At 34.7% G+C, this 21,159-nt stretch overlaps 1 protein-coding gene across 1 annotated transcript in view; it reads right to left on the bottom strand.

Moving 5' to 3' along the window:
• The window catches only part of ADAMTS6 (ADAM metallopeptidase with thrombospondin type 1 motif 6), a 308,302-nt gene that overhangs the window by 133,571 nt on the left and 153,572 nt on the right, over positions 1–21,159 (bottom strand). The window contains exon 9 of the mRNA XM_021076778.1: positions 4,552–4,698. Within this exon, the coding sequence (XP_020932437.1) occupies positions 4,552–4,698 (147 nt within the window). The remainder of the gene's footprint in view (positions 1–4,551; positions 4,699–21,159) is intronic.

Here is a 21,159-nt window from a genome sequence, read left to right on the forward strand (position 1 = left end):
TACACTGTACTTTCGTTTATATTTCTAAGACAAAAATGTATATTAGTTTGAGAACATGCTTTTCCCTTGATTATGAAATTCTTAGTAAATCAAAGTATATTTACATTTCCAGAAATCCTTGCAGCTGATAGCAAAGTCATATTTTATGTATTCTGCTTCTAATTTAGAGAAGTCTTATTTACATAATTAAAAAATCAGCCTTGAAAAAATAGGAACAAGGGTCAGACCTGAGTCTTCAACTAAAATTTACAGATTCTTAAATAAATGATCTCTTGGCTTTGTATCCAGAATACATGGGGACATACTCCTATTTTCAATTTTGGATTTATTTGTTTGTTTGTTTGTTTGTTTGTTTATTGTCTTTTTGCCTTTTCTGGCCCTTGGCATATGGAGGTTCCCAGGCTAGGGGTGCAATCAGAGCTGTAGCTGCTGGCCTACACCAGAGCCACAGCAAGGCAGGATCTGAGCGGCGTCTGCAACCTACACCACAGCTCACGGCAACGCCGGATCCTTAACCCGCTGAGCGAGGCCAGGGGTCGAACCCGCAACCTCATGGTTCCTAGTCGGATTCATTAACCACTGAGCCACAACAGGAACTCCTGGATTTATTTTTCACTTAAATAATTATACTATAAAGTACAGACCTTCAGTCTACTATACAGTGGGTCACTCTAAGAAATAAAACTTTCTGCATAACCCTGTACATATCTTAACAGTCTCTTAACAACAACAACAAAAAGTTAACAGATAATACCATCTCCTACTTTTCCCCACAAAATTGTGCTAATATACTTAAATTAAGCAAAAATGAATTAGGTTATATGATCTATAACAAGTCAAGCGTCTTACCAACTGTATTCTCATAAACTTCTCTAACAATCTTCACAAAACTAACAATACATTACCTTCTAAAATGAGTTATTCTATTTTAGACTCTTTCACTTGCACTCTGGGGTACCTGAAAACAGTGAACTAGAGGCTTCCAATATACAAACAAGGCATTGATAATATTTACTATATTATGCTCTCTTTTTCTCCATATGTAATTATAACTTATCAAAGACATTTATGGGTTAAATTGAAATTCCCAAAATGTGTCAGATAAATGTAAAGAGGAAAAATCTGTTTTGCTAAGCTGTTTATTGGGTTCCACATAAAAAAGAGGTCCAATCTATAAAATTTATTTTCTTTCTAATAGATTATTGATATTGACCTTCAAAGATAATTGCTACAGAGGAATTGTGAGCATTTTGGTCATTCTGTTCATCTTATATCACTTCTCTTGCAGCTCTACACTCATGTTTCTTCCTAGTTCATCTTCAACCATAATTCTGCCTTTTTTTTCAGCTGCCATCCTTTCTGTGAAAATGGCTAGACTGTATTTAATTTGGAACTGTAGGAAATTTTGCTATGGACCTCTGACAGTTCAAACAATATAACAGCCTTTAATTTAAATAAAGCAAAAGTAGATTCACAGAGGCCCCAGGATTTTTGAAGACTATATGAAATTACTCTGCACTACCACGAAGTGGTGGAAAATATAGGAAAAACTGGCCTAAATCATTTCTGGCTGCCTTCCACTGCCTGGTAAATTAGCCCATCGACATCAAAGAGTGTGAGCCATAATACCAGGTTCATCTTTCTCTAGTTTCTAAATAAATAAATAAATAAATAAGTCCCGCAGGCAGATAGGAAGGACACTACCTGCAAAGCCGCCGTCGGAAAACATCAGAAGCTGGCATAACACGTCCATTTTAACGGAAATGGGTTCTTTATTATTTAATCAGGACAGCTTCTGGGCGATTCATGAACCACTTATTGAATCACCGAGTTTAAGAAATCTGAAAAAAAATATTGGGAGTTGGTAAACACCATCTCCTGATTGATCAATAGCACCTAGTGTTTCAGAATGACACGAGAGACTTTTTACTCTACTGGCATTTAAAGGCCATGGAATTGTTTTCAGGTGAACATAGTGAATAGTGAATCTATAAATCATAGAAAGCTCATTGTTAAAATCCACCATCATCTTTGGCCTATACAGTCACTAAGCAGAGAAAAGTATGCACTTTGTTGGCTGGGCTGCAATTCCTAAACAATTCATCTTTCAAAATTTCTTTTTCTTGAGAAGAGAAACTAAAATAAAATGTTATGAGTCTTTTTGAGCCAAGTATAAAACATAAATGTAACCTCAACCCTTGATCAAAATATCACTGGATTTTTAAAAATATCACAGATAGCTGTTAAAGCAATTAAGTCCACTGCATTAATAAAAAGGAACAAAGAAATTCAAGAAAGTTACTATTATGTCTTTGTGCTCCAGTGAACTGACCTTTTTAAAGGGCCTTGTGTTTAAAAAACCTTTATTGCTTGGTCAGATCATCATCAGAGTTTTTTAGTTTACTATTTAAAGAAAGGGGAAAAAAAGCCAAGTTTTCTCCAAATCTGTACCCATTGTCTTTCACATCTATCTTTTACTAATGACTTTAACTCTGAGAATTCCTATGAGGATGTACAACTCAAATATTTTTATAAAATACAGAATAAATAAACCCATTAGAACCCTGTCAACACTAATCATGCTTAAACATAAAAAATGCAAAGAGGCAATAAGGCTTACATAATGCTTCTTGGATTAATTATTTCAATTAATTCAATGGAACACTTTATTCTAACTAGTAATAATTTTATATCTCTCACCAAACCAGTAATGATTTCTTAACTGTATTTTATCGGTAATTTAGGGATTCCCTTTTGGAATGTTTTAATGGCCTTAATATGGCTTTAACTAGGCAGGGTTTGGCAAGAGATCAGAATTGGTCCTTGTATTTAGTACATGAGATAGTCCTAGCAAATAGGCTATGCAGTAGAAGCAGGATAGAGGAGAGAGATATGGTATGTGGGAGAAAAAAATATAAGAAAGCCCTAACACTGTACAAGAATATTGAGCATGCATTGCTTGTCTTTCTGGTGATAGACACTAAGATTCCATTATAAACACATAAGCCAAGTCAAGGGAGAAATTCCAAATCTGGCTTGATTTCTGGAGAGAACAGATCTTCAACAATGTTTAAAATTCAGGTAATATGATCTTGTTAAAAACATTTTAGAAAAAAATATTGCCAGTGCCTTGTGTTAAAAACTACCAAAAGATGTCAAACAAATTCTCTGTGGTCTATCTATGTTCAAAGCCCTTCACCCAGTTTTGGCATGAGGCAAGTACAGTGTAATAATTAATCTATTGCTAAGATTAAAAAGGGTTGAGTTATTACGAGGTTATTCGGAAGAGCTACCTTCTAAAATAAGTTTCCAATTCTCACAATTTCATTAGTATGTTAATTAAGAACATTTTAAACATTTCTTTTTTGATCTTTGAGCAAAGCATTGACTAGGTAATTAAAAAATCTCTTGTTTGAGGCTTTTAAAAATATGATTATAAATTTTAAGAATACCATCTGGCTATTAGCAGATATAAATCAAAATTTTAATGAATAATGTTACCCTGTATAACCCATCCGAATTTTAAAATTTCATATTATAATCATGTTAAAGTTTGAACCAAGACAATTTTTAAAAAGGATTCACCTCTACTTTATGTATGACTCAGTTTTTCAAAGTATTTAATCTCTCCTCCTCAAGAAAAAAATGGCTGACACGAAATAGTTGAAGGTAATGATAGAACAAAGCTTCATGCTTAAAATCTTGATATTATTTAAAATAATATTTATCCCTTAATGAATGTATATTAAGTGTTTTATATACCTTATAGTGTTATACATAATTATTTATATAACAACTTAATGATGTGTGTATTATTACCTAAAGTCATTCAACAAATGAAGTCTCTGAAGATTAGAAAGGTTAAGTTACATGCCCAAGGTCACACAGTTAGATAGTAAGACCTAAATCTATCAGTTTCCAAAGTCTAATCTTGAAGTCTCATGCAGGTGAGATGTGGAAAAACATCTGCTTTTCTAAAAAGAGTTATACCTGCGCTAATTTATGTTCTTCATATTTAAATAATCAGACTCTTGGAATATAAAGTACCAGCAAAGAAGTTCTCAAACTGCAGAAGAGATGAGTCATTTAATAAATTTTCAAAGAAAAATTTTCATTTTCTCATTTTCATTTCCTAGATGTTTGGTTTTTTTGTTGTTGTTGTTTGTTACTATTAGATACTTTGGTATTCTTACAGGATAAAATCAACTATGTAATCAGTGAACTAAAGTTTGGCTTATTTTCTATTAAATTACGTAAATCTAAATTCTTTCTGACATTGCTTCCCATTTATTTAACATTTCTAACACTCACATCATCAAACCCTCTTACAGACTTGCTCCAGTTCCTCTAATCTGTACAGCTTGTGCTCTGTTTAAGTATGAAGGAAAAAAATTGCCACAATGATATATCAAATTATTTGAGGAATAGCCTGAAATATCACTGAGCCCTGTAAAAGTACTCAGTATGCAAAGTTTGAAGCACTACATATTAGGCTTCTATCAATGGCTTACTTCTGGAGCAATTCATCATCACTCTCCAGAGATTACTTACTCTAGAAAGCTGGTGATATAGTCTCGACTGCAGGCAGACCAGGAAAAGGGATTGGTATTTGCAGTAATGTGAGCTGCCATAAGTTTTGCTGCTTCATGACCTTTCGTCCCACAAGAATTTCCAATTCCATCATGGTTCATACCAAAACTGTTTTAACAAGGAAGAAACATAAGAAACATAAAAGAAAAAAAATAAGAAAAATAAAACAAACAAACCCCAATACATCCTTTATTTCCTTATTTGATCATTTATTAGCCTTATCAACATATGGCTTCCAACAAGATAGACCAGATCCTCTAAGGAAATATAGGATTAAAGTTAAAGAGACTAAGGAATAATTCAATGATACAATATATTTCTAGATCTCTTTTAATTCATCACATACTCTCAAATGTTATCTCATATGATACAATTTCTCCTTGAACAGACAGGGGATATATATTAATTCTCAATTTATAGATGAGGAAAAAACTGAGATTTAGTAAAGACAATGGACCTATTAAAGATCATACAGTTAGTACATGTTGAAATTGTTAGTAGAACCTACCTTTAACATGCTAGAGTTCATGCTACCTCACTATGCTGAATACAAAAGAGAATTACGAAAAGATAGTTATGACCAATAGAGTTCTAGGTTACAGGCCAAACACTGAAATTCTTTTCCTTATAAATATGTATAAAGAAGAATTAAATAATGTAAAATTTATGTTAGTGTGTGTATGTGTTTTTAAAACGCCTTTTGAAAAATCTTGATACATTTAAGGATTATGAATAAAGCCTTTTCTTTACTATGGCCTCCCTTGATTTTTCAAAGCTCTTCTTTGTCATTTTTTCCTCTGTGTCCTATAGCCATACTTAGTGCTATCAATATGATCTAGAAATATACCTCAATGCATAAATCATAAAATTTTTCTGTAAAGGATATACCCACAATATACGAATAAATTTGAGCCTTTCATCACAAGTAGCTAAAAGCTTAGTGAAACATCACTAAAAAAATATCATTATTGTGTCCACTGTGACATCCTAGTTAATGCACCATGATATATGTTTAAAGAAATAAGTAATTTGTGTGACACAAGTACAATATAGATAAGAACACTTGCTGAAAAGAAATTTGGAAAGGTAGTTGAGAAGAGATAATTATAATAAATGAAAGTAAATATCAATAATTTTGGCAGTGTACCAACTTTGAAGATTTGTCAATAAGAGCAAATATAGAAGATTTCTGAGTAGGAAAATATGGAATAGATCTGTATTTTAGACAGATCATTATAGTAATTCTGTGGTGAAAACAATGTAGTGGAAAGAGAATGGAGCTGGGGAGCCCAGATAGAAGATAACCAATTGAGAAGTAATGCAGGTCTGAACTAGGGCCCTGGATAAAGAAGTGGGATTGACCTGAAACGTGTTTATGAAGGTGAATGAAATGGCCTTCATAAATACAACATAAAAGAGTTATAATGAAGACATATAATATGTCTACATATGGGGGGAGGAAAGAGGAACTAATAATTCCTAGGTTTAGGGGATAATATAAGCAAAGGAAGAGAAGTACATGAAAGCACTAAATTAAACCACCAAATAGTCTTCCAAGAACATCAATACTTAGTCTTCTTGTGTTTGACATCAACATACTCAAGTCAATCTCTTTGAATAGTCTTCTAGGAATATAATGATGGAGTTTACTGTTTGTTGAATTAGATGAATATTCCATTGAAATAATCAGCTCCAGATTTACAGAAAACTTTATATAAAAGATTTACATAAAAACATCTCTATTGTAAATTTATAACTCAATAAAATTAATATTCTATATTTATCTTAAAGGTTAATACTACTGTGTGAATACTACTATGATTCTTTTAAAATGATGATAGTTTTGAAAATATTATATCCTTGAGCAGCTGTCTCATACTTTTCCCCGAGTCATGTTAAGATAGGTATAGGCAGGCACAGACAGCTTTCAGAAAATCATTTTTGAGATTCCCAACTTTCTTATGTACTTTATTCTAAAAAAATAAAAGTTTTTCCTTTTGAAATGATATTTCTTCCACCTTACAAAAGAAGAACTTATCTTTCACCCATCCATAATTTTATAATAGTTCACTGTCATGGGGTATAAAAGCATGGGTATCAAGGAAAGAGACAATTGGAAACATTTGGTGTCAGCGATGAGAAAAAGAATGACTTTAATGATTAAATAACATATGTAGTTTCTTGCTCTCATAGAGGAAGGCATACTCAAATTAACAGCTAATGGGCTGTTAAAATTTGATGATAGATCACCATGGTTATGCTTTGACTAATAGTTCAAAGAGAGTTCAAAGAACTGAGTAATATTTCTATAATAAACTTCTTTTATCTTGTCTATTTACTTATGTAAAAAAAAATTTCTCAGCATTTGCATCTATAGAAACAAAATAAAGAAATCAGATTAGTGGAGTTCCTGTTATGGCTCAGCAGTTACAAACCCAACTAGTACCCATGAGGACATGGGTTCAATCCCTGATCTCGCTCAGTAGGTTAAGGATCTGGAGTTACCATAAGCTGTGGTACAGGCTGCAGACATGGTTTGGATCTGGCATTGCTGTGGCGGTGATGTAGGCTGGAGAAGGTCCAATTCGACCCCTATCCTGGGAACTAACATATGCCACACCTGTGGTCTCAAAAGAAAAAAAAAAAAAAAAAAAAAATGAAGGAAATCAGATTGGTGCTGAAATACTGCCTCATTCTAGCAATACAGAGGTAAATGCAATAATTGAAAATACACATCTAAAGATGCCTCTCTTAATAAAAACTTTTTCATATTTATTAAAATTCATAATATATATGCTCTTCTAATCAATCATTAACTAATGACTGTAATGTAATGAACATATAATCCAGAAAAAAGCCTTTTTTTTTAAAATGATCACAGTGCTGCAGTGAACACTGGAGTACATGTATCTTTTCAAGTCATGGTTTTCTCTGGATAGATGCCCAAGAGTGGGATTGCTGCATCAAAGAGTAATTCTATTATTAGTTTTCTGAGGAATCTCCATACTATTTTCCACAGTGGTTGTACCAATTTACACTTCCACCAACAGTGTAAGAGGTCTCTACACTTTCTCCAGAATTTACTGTTTGTAAACTTTTCGATGATGGCCAATCTGGCCAGTGTAAGGTGGTACCTCATAGTGGTTTTGATTTGCATTTCTCTAATGATGAGTGATGTTGAACATCTTTTCATACGTTTCTTGGTCATCAGTATGTCTTTGGAGAATTGTCTGTTTAGATTTTCTGCCCATTTTTTTTGATGGGGTTGTTTGTTTTTTTGGTATTGAACTGCAGAAGGTGTTTATAAATTTTGGAGATTTATCCCTTGTCAGCAGCTTCATTTGCAAAGATTTTCTCCCATTCAGTGGGTTGTCTTTTCATTTTGTTTAGGGCTCCTTTGCTGTGCAGAAACTTTTAAGTTTAACTAAGTCCCATTTGTTTATTTTTATTTTTATTGTCATTACTCCAGGAGGTGGATCTGAGATGTTGCTGTGGTTTATGTCGGAGAGTGTTTGGCCTATGCTTTCCTCTAAGAGTTTTATAGTATCTGGTCTTATATTTTGATCTTTAATCCATTTTGAGTTTATTTTTGTGCATGGTGTTAGGATGTTTTTAATTTCATTCTTTTCCATGTTGCCGTCCAGTTTTCCCAGCCCCACTTATTGAAGGGCCTGTTTTTTCTCCACTGCTTATTCTTGCCTCTTTTGTCATAGATTAGTTGACTGTAGGTGTGTGGGTTTAATTCTGGACTTTCTATCTGATCACAGGAAATTTTAAAAATGAAATTGTGAACTAAAATTTGTTAGAGATATTTTACACAATTAAAAACATTTTTGGAGTTCCCATTGTGGCACAGTGGAAATAAATCCAGCTAGTATCCACGAGAATGTGGGTTCGATCCCTGGCCTTGCTCAGTGGGTTAAGGATTCGGTGTTGCCATGAGCTGTAAAGTAGGTTGCAGATGCAGCTCTCATCTGGTGTTGTGGCTGTGGTGTAGGCTGGCAGTTGTAGTAGCTCCGTTTCAACCCCTAGACTGGGAACCTCCGTATGTCACAGGTGCGGCCCTAAAATGACAAAAAGACAAAAAGGCAAAAAAAAAAAAAAAAGAAAAGAAAAAAAGAAATCCCAGAAATCACTTGACCGATGTCAACATGTCAACTAGTTCACTGACAGTGACACAAAGTGAAATGGGGGTTTACAATTATAATTTATGACATCAGTTTCAAAAGAGGGCTCTAGCAGTCCACCAGGCTGTAGTGTGTGTTTATATTTAACTTTTTATTATAGTTGATTTACAATGTTCTGTCAATTTTTGCTACAAAGCAAAGTGACCCAGTTATACACATATATACATTCTTTTTCTCACATTATCTTCCATCATGTTCCACCACAAGGGATTGGGTATAGTTGCCTGTGCTATACAGCAAGACCTCATTGCTTACCCACTCCAAATGCAATAGTTTGCATCTACTAAACCCAAACTCCCAGTTGATTCTACTCCTTCTACCTACCCTTTAGCAACCACAAATCTATTCTCCATGTCCATGAGTTTCTTTCATTTCTATACATAGGTCCATTTGTGCCATATATTAGATTCCAGATATAAGTGATATCATGTGGTATTTTCTTTCTCTTTCTGACTCACTTAACTTAGTAAGAGAATCTCTAGTTCCATCCATGTTGCTGCAAATGGATTATATAATTTTAAATAGACAAGTTCCTTCCTGAGGAAACTCTATCAGCGAAGAGTTGGGAAAAAGAAATGAAACTCACTAGTGATCCAAGAAAATAAACAAGAGTACACTTTAAAACCACTATACTGGCAAAAATTAGAATGTAACCTAGGACTAATTGTTGGCAATGGTGTAGAAAAATGGGGATCTTAGTATATAACAGTTGTATTATGGTCAGGCAGTTGTTCCAGACAGCAATTCAGCAGTATTTGGTCAAATTAAATAGGAGATACATTATCACCCAGCAATCCTATTTCTGGAGAGATATCCCAGAAATATCCCCAAAAGGAACAGGTATGATAATGCATGACAGAATTATTTATGATAGCAATGAATTAAAGAAAACCTAGGTGTTTGTCACTGGGGAATGTGTAAGTAAACTTTCACAGACTTATCTTACGGAATACTAAGCAGAAGTTGGAAGCAGCAAACAAGAGAGATGTCTACACATAAATAGAGGTTGATCTTAAAAACTGAAAAATTAAGAAAAGGAACAAGATCTATAGCAGTATATCACATATGTAAACCAAAATTACATACACATGTCAAATTACAAAGAAAGGCCAAAGAATTGTTCCAAATTAAAGACTGAAGAGACATAATAAATGCAACAGAAACTGGATTGGAGTGGGGAAAAATATAAAGAACATTGTTGGGACAATTGAGGAAATTTGAATATGGATTGTAAATCAGATAACAGTAATCTATCAATGTTAAACTTTCTAATTTGATAACTGTACTGTGGTTATGTAACAGATTATCTTTTCTTCTTAGGAAACAGACACTAGATCATTTAGGGACAAGGAACATGTCTACAACTTACTCTCAGATAATTCAGAAAAAAAAACACATGTACATATAAAAAGAGAGAGAAAGAAATGCTGCAAAATATTAACAAATTTTAAGTCTGACTTAAGGGAATAAGTTAAAAAATAAACACATATTGGTAGTTTCTTGGTGGTGGCTCAGCATGTTAAAGATCTGGTGTTGTCATTGCTATGGCTCTGGTTACTGCTGTGCCATGGGTTTAATCCCTGGCCTGGGAACCCCTGCGTGCCTTTGGGTGCAGCCCAAAAAAAAAAAAAAAGCCATAAATACACAAAACAACATGCAATATTTTGCAAGGATACCTATGAATTCACATATACCTATCAAATTTATTAAAAGATTTTTCAATGGGACAGAAGAAATGGGACGGGGAAAATGGGAATTTAAAAATATATGTGTACATATTAAACAAGAAGGGTCCTTGCTGGGACTGCTACTGATGTTGTGTCAAGAACTAATGATAGAGAAGTAGGTGGATAATTAGGATAGAGATAGATAGAAAAATATAAAATAAACTCAACTCTCTGCTTTTTTTCTTATTATGGCTGCACCCATGGAACATGGAAGTTCCTGGGCTAGAGGCTGAATTGGAGCTACAGCTGCAGGCCTATGCACAGCCACAGCAACACCAGATCCAAGGCACACCTGTGACCTATGCTGCAGCTTGCAGCAATGCTGGATCCTTAACCCACTGAGTAAGGCCAGGGATCAAACTCGCATTCTCACAGACACTATGTTGGGTCTTCAATCTGCTAAGCCAACTCTCTACTCTCTACTCTTGATTTACATAAATAATAATTTTTTAAGAAAGAACAAAAGTTTGGTAAAAATAATGCCCAGCACAATGAATGAATGGTGATAATAAGAGAATAATTCCATGGCTGGTTTTATGTGTTTAATAAAACATTTCAGATTAAGTAATGATTCTCATTTATGGAAGTTTTGACAGATAGGATTGGGATAGACTTCTTGTGATTCCCCACATGTTGCTGAGAAAGCCAAGTTTGCAAGGCTTGCTCCTAATGCAGGCTATTCTTCAGGATAACGTTGAGAAATAAGGTATACTCTACCCCTGGACAAAGAACAGGTTTATTTACTACTTATTAATTAAAGTATTAGATCCCCCAAGCTCAATATTTCTCAGTTTTGAGAAATGCAAACCCACTACATGTGTGGCATTCATCTGGGCCATGTTGTATTGCCCATATGATTTGGGAGATTTGGGGTCAAAAATAAATATGTTGATGCTTATGCTTCTTGCTCTGCTGAAGTAATAAAGTCCTTTGTCTTCGACTCAGGAATCTCACATGTTTTGCCTGCATCCATGCAACAGTAATAAGCTAATTTATTAGCTTATAAGTAGGGTAAAATCAAATCTTAAACCCAATGGGAGAAAAGTTTGTAGCTGATTAGGATAACATACTCAATTATGGAAAGCTAAGTAATCCTAAAAACAAAGTTCTTCCAAATTAGTCTCAATTTTCCAGAAAATGAAGCCCAAATTCTCAATAATATCCATTAAAATAAAGTAAGCTTTTTGTTTTTTGTTTCTTTCCTAGGACATACACTGTGTGTTAAAGATTTTCCAACTAAACCTCCTAGTATGTACAAGTAAAAGACCAGAAATTCCCTTTCTCCTATCTTAATATTTCTGATTCTATCTCAAAACATTAAAGGACATTCTTATTTCTACGCAGTGAGTAAAAAAGTTTTCCCTTTTCTTCTAAGATACCACCCAAAAGCAACAAGAAAAATAAGAAAAAGAATCATAAACTCTATATTTAATGAAAAGTAGGAAACTTCTAAAACCATAAACTTCAATATCATAATGTATGTGGAAGGATGATTGATTACAGAGAGGAATCCAGAAAAAGACACAGAGGGGACCATAATAGATTGTTTGATCTAAGCTAAAACAAGTAGAGCATATTCTCCAAAATAAGTGCAACTACCTGAGGAACTAAATCAATAATAGTGCTTATGAAAAATTAGAATAAGGGTACAGACTATTAGAATACACATGCTTTTTGTAGTTAGCAGAAGAGTAGGCTGGGTTAAGTGGAATGTTGTACAAACCATATTTGTAGAAATCAATCTTTCACTGAGGAAAGGTGAAAGAGATCCTACCTCACTAGCAGTTTTAAAAGAAATATAGGGTTAAAGAACTTGAATCACATACAACACTGTATACCATTAATAAGTTCCTGCTGAGAAAGAGCTTGGGCCCCTATCCAACATAAGACTTCTACAAGCAGTTCATCCAGAAAAATTAAACTCATTCAAAGAGGTGTAATTCAAATGGAACAAGAAGTATATGTACAAATATATTAAATAAAATTTTAAAATGAATAGGAAAATACAAACAGAAGATGAGGGATAATCAACAGAAAAAAAATGTGGCTACAGGAAAGATAAAAATTGGACACACAGGAACTCAAAAAAACTTAATGAAGCCATCATTCAATAAAAACATGAATTTAATGCATAGATACAAGCAAACAGGGAAGGTATGTCAAGACAAGAGAAGAAAACATTAATTGTCATAGGAAATAAATGGAAGGGAAAAAATATAACCATCACAGAAAAAAGGCCATGCTGAGGTAGGAAAAAAAGGCAACTACTGAAAACATTTGCACAGAAGTGAAAAGAGCAAGTGAAATAAAATTGGACAAAAAGTTTAAAAGGACCAAAGTTAAAAAACTCCAACATAAGAATCATTATTGTCTCCAAAGAAAATAATCAAAATAAAAATCAGAAATAAAAGTGATTTAAAAAAATCAGGAAAACATTCAAGAAATAATAAAGATGGCTAAAATCTCATCAAATATGAACTACTCTATGTCCAAGGAAAAATTGATATAGGTGAATCCACGCCAAGTCACATCCTAGTAAACTTAGTGAACAACAAAAATGAAATATATTTTGGGCAATTGGGGCAAAAGAACAAATTACCTGTGATAGCAAAACAATCATATTAACCTCAGCTTTCTCCATGATGATATTTCACATCAGTACTCAATGGAATAGTGCTTAGGAAAAGTATTGAATCCCGCCAAAGTGAGGATAAAATCATTTTAAACAAAAACTCAAGGAATAGAGGCGTTATGAATCATTCTTACAAAAACTGCTACAAGGTAAACTTTAGCTTTGTTTTAAAATAATGTAAAAGTTTGATGGTTTAATGACTGAGTTACATAGCAAGCAATGCATAAAACACAAGTGAAATTAGTCACCAGATTAATTTCCTTTTAATACTTCTTAATTATATTTTCTTGTTTGTTGTTTTGTTTTTCTGAGCTTAATTTTATTCTCTTACATTCATAATATATATTTTATTTTATTTTAGGGCTTTTCTTCAGCATATGGAAGCTCCTGGGCTAGGGGTCTAGAGGGAGCTGCAGCTGCTGGCCTACACCACAGCCACAGCAACTCCAGATCCAAGCCATGTCTAAAACCTACACCAGAGCTTGCATCAAGGCCTGGTCCTTTAAACAACTGAGCAAGGCCAGGGATCGAACCTGCATCCTCGTGGATACCAGTTGGGTTCTTAACCTGCTGAGCCACAACGGGAACTACGTATAATACAAATTTAATATCACACATACTTGAGAGAGTAAAACATACATTTACATTTTAAACTGTAATTATAAAGCAAATATCCATGCTATCTCTACCAAATTTAAGGAAGGAACATTTTCAGAATAATTAAAGCTTGTCTCCAGTATTCATCCTACTAATTACTATTCTTCCTCTGCAGAGAAAAAAACCACTATCCTGACTTTTGTGGTCATCAGTACCTATATAAAACCAAACAATATATGTTAATTCTGCCTGGTTTTGAAATCTATAAAAGTGGAATCACACTGTATATATTCATTTATAACTTGGTTCTTTTATTCAACAATTTGATCGAAAGCATCACCTCTATGGATCCATCTAGCTATACATATGTACACACATATAATAAATATATAAATAGTTATAAAATTATATAAATTATACCATGAATATAATATATAACACCATCTAGCTATATATAACATACATAAATATTTATATAAAATTTACTATAAAATAATATATAATAGCCATCTAGCTATATATAATATATAAAAATATTTATATAAATTATATAAATTATCATATATGTATAATTCATGTTCACTGCCATATAGTTTTTAAGTTTCACAAAAACTATGTATTTCAAATAAATTATATATATGGGTATTAAGATGGCAGAATAGAAGGACTGGAAATCAACTTCTCTCCTAAAATCAACAAAACTTACAACTAAATGCTGAGCAATCTTCAACCAAATGGACTAGAAACCTTCAAAAAGACATCCTACTCCAGAAGACAAAGAGGAAGCCACATCAAGAGGTAGGAGGGACAATTACGTGATATAAGCAACCCCATACCTCCTGAGTGTGAAGCCCCACAGACCAGAAACTAACTGGTTCACAGAGACTCACCTACAGGAGTGAGAGCTCTGAACCCTACATCAAACTCTCATGTGTGGGGATCTGGCAATGGGAGAAAGAGCCCTTAGAGCATCTGGCATTGAAGGCCAGTGCGGTCTGTGCGTAGGAACTCCATGGGACTGGGGGAAACAGGGACCCCATTCTTAAAAGGTGTGCACAGACTTTCACCTGGGTTCCCAGGGCAAAGCAAAGCCTCCATACAAATCTGGGTCAAACCTGACTACAGTTCTTGGAGGACATCCTGGGAAAACAAGGGGAGAATGTGGCTTGTTGTGGGGGAAGGACATTAGAAGTAAAGCTCTTGGGAATATTCCTCAGTGTGCCTTTCTCTGGAGGTGGCCATTTTGGGAAAATCTGGCCCCACCCATCAGTGCTGATAAGCTCCAGGGCAAACAACAATCAAGGTGGGATCACAGCCCCATACCTCAGTAAACAAACAGGCAGCCTAAAGAACCCCCAGGCACACAGTCACCTCTAATGTCATCCAGAGACAAAGCCCCAACCACCAGAGGGATAGGAATCACCTCCACCTACCAACGGGCAGACATCAATCCCTCCCATCAGGAAGCCTACAGCAAGCCCCCATACCGACTTCAGCCACAAGGGGGGCAGACACCAGAAGTAAGACAGGCTACAGCTCTATTATCTATGAAAAGGTCACCACACCAAAAACCTATAAAAATGAAAAGACAGAGAACTATAACTCAGATGAGGGAGAAAGGAAAAACCCCAGAAAATCAGCTAAGTGAGGAGGAGAATCTTAGCCTCCAGTAAAAAGACTTTAGACTCTTGATGCTGAAGACGATGCAAGACACTGGAAATAAACTGGAGGGAAAGATGGATAACCTACAGGAAACACTGAGCAAAGAAATACAAGATATAAAACTTAAGCAAGAAGAGATGCAAAATACAATGAATGAAATAAAAAATTCATTAGAAGTAATCAACAGCAGAATACAGGAGGCAGAAGAACAAATAAGCGAGGTGGAGGACAGATGAGTGGAAAGCAAGAATGAGGAACAGAAAAGAGAAAAAAGATTGAAAACAAATGAAGAGAGTCTCAGAGAACTCTGGGACAATGTTAAACGCACCAACATTCGTATTACAGGGGTGCCAAAAGGAGGAGAGAGAGAGAAGGGGACAGAAAAAAATATTCCAAGAGATAATAGCCGAAAACTTCCCTAACATGGGAAAGGAACCACTCACTCAAATCCAGGAAGCACAACGAGTACCATATAAAATAAACCCAAGGAGGAACACCACAAGACACATATTAATCCACCTGACCAAAATTAAAGACAAAGAGAAAATCTTGAAAGCAGCAAGGGAAAAGAAAAAATAACATACAGGGAAATACCGATAAGGTTATAGGCAGATTTTTCAGCAGAAACTCTGCAGGCCAAAAGGGAGTGGCATGATATACTTAACGTGATGATAGGAAAAAACCCTCCAACCAAGATTACTTTACCCAGCAAGGATCTCATTCAGATTTGAAGGAGAAATCAAAAGCTTCACAGATAAGCAAAAGCTAAAAGAATTCAGCAACGCCAAACCAGCTTTACTACAAATACTAAAGGAACTTCTCTAGGCAGAAAAGAAAAGGCTGCAACAGGAAACAAAAATACCACAAATGACAAGGCTCACTACTAAAGGTATATATACAGTAAAGATACGAAATCATCCACACACAATTATGTCACCAAAATCAGAAATTGTGAGAAGAGGTGGGTAATGCAGCACACTGGAGATGCACTTGCAATTAAGAGAACAACAACTTAAAACAATCTCATATATATATAGACTCTTATATCAAAACTTCAGAATAACTACAAACCAAAAATGTACAATTGATACAAAAATAAGAAAAATCCATTCAAATACAACACTAAAGATAGTCATCAAACCACAAGAGGAGAGAACAAGAATGGAAGAAAAAAGAGCAGCAAAAACAAATCCAAAACAATTAATAAAATGGCAATAAGAACATACATATCAATAATTACCTTAAATGTTAATGGACTAAACGCCACAACCAAAAGACACAGACTGGCTGAATGGATACAAAAATAAGATCCATATACACGCTGTCTTCAAGAGACCCACTTCACTTCTAGGGACACATACAAATTGAAAGTGAGAGGATGGAAGAAAATATTCCATGCAAACGGGAATCAAAAGAAAGCTGGAGTACCAATACCCATAACACACAAAATAGACTTTGAAATGAAGAGTATTTTAAGGGACAAAGAAGGTCACTACCTAATGATCAAAGGATCAATCCAAGAAAAAGATATAACAATTTTTACACATCTACATGCCCAACAAACATTCACCACAATAAAAGGCAACTGATAACAACCTTAAAAGGACAAATCGACAATAATACAATCATAGTGGGGGACATTAATACCCAACTTACAGCAATGGACAGATCAACCAGACAGAAAATCAATAAGGAAACACAGGCCCTGAATGATGCATTAAACCAGATGGACTTAATAGATATTTATAGGACATTCCATCCAAAAGCAACAGAATACACACTCTTCTCAAGTGCACATGGAACATTCTCTAAGATTGATCACATCCTGGGCTACAAATTCAACCTCGGTAACTTTAAGAAAATTGAAATCATATCAAGCATCTTTTCTGACCACAATGCTATAAGACTGGAAATCAACAAGGAAAAACTGCAGAAAACACAAACATGTGTTTGTGTGGAGACTCAACAACATGCTACTAAACAACCAATGGATCACTGAAGATATCAAAGAGGAAATGTAAAAATACCTAGAAGCAAATGACAACAAAGATAAGACACTCCAAACAAAACCTATGGGATGCAGCAAAAGCAGTTCTAAAAGGAAAGTTTATAGCAATACGAGCCCACCTCAGGAAACAAGAAAAAGCTCAAATAAACAAGCTAACTTTACATCTAAAGCAGCTCAAGAGAGAACAAACAAGACCCAAAGTTAGTAGAAGAAAATAAATCATAAAGATCAGAGCAGAAATCAATGAAATAGAAACAAACAAAGCCAGAGAAAAGATCAATGAAATGAAAAGCTGGTTCTTTGAAAAGATCAACAAAATTGATAAACCCTTAGCCACACTTATCAAGAAAAAAAGAGAGAGGACACAAATCAATAAAATTAGAAATGAAAAAGAAGTAACAACAGACATCACAGAAATACAAAGGATCATATGAGACTACTATATGCAACTATACACCAATAAAATGGAAAACCTAGAAGAAATGCACAAATTCTTAGAAAGGTACAATCTTCCAAGACTAAACCAAGATGAAATAGAAAAGATGAATGGACCAATCACAAGAACTGAAATTGAAACTATGATTAAAAACCTTCCAACAAACAAAAGTCCAGGACCAGATGGCTTCACAGATGAATTCTATCAAACATTTAGAGAAGAGCTAAGACCTATCCTTTTGAAACTATTCCAAAAAATTGCAGAGGAAGGGACACTCCCAAACACATTCTATGAGGCCACCATCACCCTGATACCAAAACCAGACAAAGATACCACACACAAAAAAGGAAACTATAGGGCAATTTCACTGATGAACATCGATGCAAAAATCCTCAACAAAATACTAGCAAACCACATCCAAAAATACACTAAAAGGATTGTATATCATGATCAAGTGGGATTTATCCCAGGGATGCAAGGGTTCTATAATATCCGCAAATCCATCAGTGTGATACACCACATTAACAAACTGAAGAATAAAAACCATATGATCCTCTCAAGAGACACAGAAAAAAGCCTTTGACAAAACCCAACACTCATTTCTGATTAAAAAAAAAAAAAACAGAAAGTGGGCATAGAGGGAACCTACCTCAACATGATAAAGGCCATATAAGACAAACCCACAGTGAACATCATTCTCAATGGGAAAAGCTGAAAGAATTCCCAGTGAGATCAGGAACAAGACAAGGATGTCCACTCTCGCCACTACTATTCAACATACTTTTGGAAGTCCTAGCCACAGCAATCAGAGAAGTAAAAGTGATAAAAGGAATCCAAATTGGAAAGGAAGAAGTAAAACTATCACTATTTGCAGATGACATGATACTATATCTAGAGAATCCTAAAGACTCTACCAGAAAACTGTTAGAGCACATCCATGAATTTTGGTAAAGTTGCAGGATACAAAATGAATACACAGAAATTGATGGCATTACTATATACTAACAATGAAAGATCAGAAAGAGAAATTAGGGAAGCAATCCCATTTACCATTGCAACCAAAAGAATAAAATACCTAGGAGTAAACCTACCTAAAGAGACAAAAGACCTATATTCTGAAAACTATAAGACACTGATGAAAGAAATCAAAGATGACACAAATAGATGGAAAGACATTATCATTCTCTTGGATTGGAAGAGTCAATATTATCAAAATGACTATACTACCCAAGGCAATCTACAGATTCAATGCAATCCCTATCAAATTACCAAGGACATTTTTCACGGAACTTGAACAAAATATTTTAAAGTGTGTTTGGAAGCACAAAAGACCCAGAATAGCCAAAGACATCCTGGGAATGAAAAATGGAGCTGGAGGAGTCAGGCTCCTTGACTTCAGACTATACTACAAAGCAACAGTCATCAAAACCATATGGTACTGGCACAAAGACAGAAATATAGATCAGTGGAACAGGATAGAAGGCCCAGAATTAAACCCGTGCACCTATAGCCAACTCATCTATCACAAAGGAGGCAAGAATATACAATGGAGAAAAGACAGCCTGTTCAACAAGTGGTGCTGGGAAAACTGGACAGCCACATGCAAAAGAATGAAATTAGATCACTTCCTAGCACCATACACAAAAATAAAATCAAAATTGATTAAAGACCTAGATATAAGACCAGATACTATAAAACTCTTAGAGGAAAACATAGGGCAAACACTCTCCAGCATAAACCACAGCAACATTTTCCCAGATCCACCTCTTAGAGGAATGACAATAAAAACAAAAATAAACAAATGGGACTTAGTTAAACCTAAAACTTTCTGCACAGCAAAGGGAACCCTAAACAAAATGAAAAGACAACCCACCGAATGGGAGAAAATCTTTGCAAATGAAGCTGCTGACAAGGGATAATCTCCAAAATTTATAAACACCTTCTGCAGCTCCATACCAAAAAAAAACCCCAAAGAACCCCATCAAAAAATGGGCAGAAGATCTAAACAGACAATTCTCCAAAGAAGACATACAGATGGCCAAAAAACACATGAAAAGATGTTCAACATCACTCATCATTAGAGAAAAGCAAATCAAAACCACTATGAGGTACCACCTTACACCAGCCAGAATGGCCATCATCAAAATGTCTACAAACAGTAACTGCAGGAGAGCGTGTGGAGGAAAAGGAACCCTAGTACACCATCGGTGGGATTGCAAATTGGTGCAACCACTGTGGAAAATAATATGGAGATACCTCAGAAAACTACAAATAGAACTACCATTTGATCCAGCAACCCCACTCCTGGGCATCTATCCAGAGAAAACCATGACTTCCAAAGACACATGTACTCTGATGTTCATTGCAGCACTATGTGCAATAGCCAAGACATGGAAACAACCTAAATGTCCATCGATGGAGGAGTGATCAAGAAGATGTGGTACATATACACAATGGAATATTACTCAGCGATTAAAAGGAACGAAATAACGGCATTTTTAGCAACATGGATGGACCTAGAAATTATCACGCTAAGTGAAGTCAGCCATACAATGAGACACCAACATCAAATGCTTTCACTGACATGTGAAATCTGAAAAAAGGATAGAATTAACGTCTTTGCAAAATAGATACTGACTCATAGACTTTGAAAAACTTACAGTTTCCAAAGGAGACAGTTTGAGGGATGGGGGGATGTGCTGGGGTTGTGGGATGGAAATCCTATAAAATTGGATTGTGATGATCATTGTAGAACAATAAATGTAATAAATTCATTGAGTAATGAAAGAAATTTTAAGTAAATATAATATATATATAAATTCATGTTCACTGCCATATAGTTTTTCATTGTAAATATTCTTTTCTTTGTCCATTCTATGATGAAGGATTTGAGGTGGTTCCTAGTATGGGGCTACTATGGCTAACGCTGCTGTGAACAAAACTGGTTATATACGTAAGAGTATCTCTAGAACACTGTCTTAAATGTTTGGTGTCCTATACACTCTTAAAAATAGTGAAGACCTCAAAGACCTGTTTTTGAAGTCATATGTAGTGCTATTTATCTCATTAAAAATTAAAACATGTAAATTTTAAAAATAGTTATTAATTCATTTTAAGTAATAATAAGCCCAATTCATGCTAATATAACCAGTTTAATTTAAAAAACTTTCCAAAACAAAACAATGTCATTGAGAAGAGTATTATTCTTTAATTACATTTCTGCTAATCTCTTTAGTGTATGGCTTACTGCAAGAGAGCTGGTTTCTCATATCTGTTTCTTCATTAAATCTACTCTGGTATTTTGTCTTGGTTGAAGTATA

Source organism: Sus scrofa, chromosome 16 (genome assembly GCF_000003025.6).
Source record: "Sus scrofa isolate TJ Tabasco breed Duroc chromosome 16, Sscrofa11.1, whole genome shotgun sequence".
NCBI classification, from domain to species: domain Eukaryota; kingdom Metazoa; phylum Chordata; class Mammalia; order Artiodactyla; family Suidae; genus Sus; species Sus scrofa.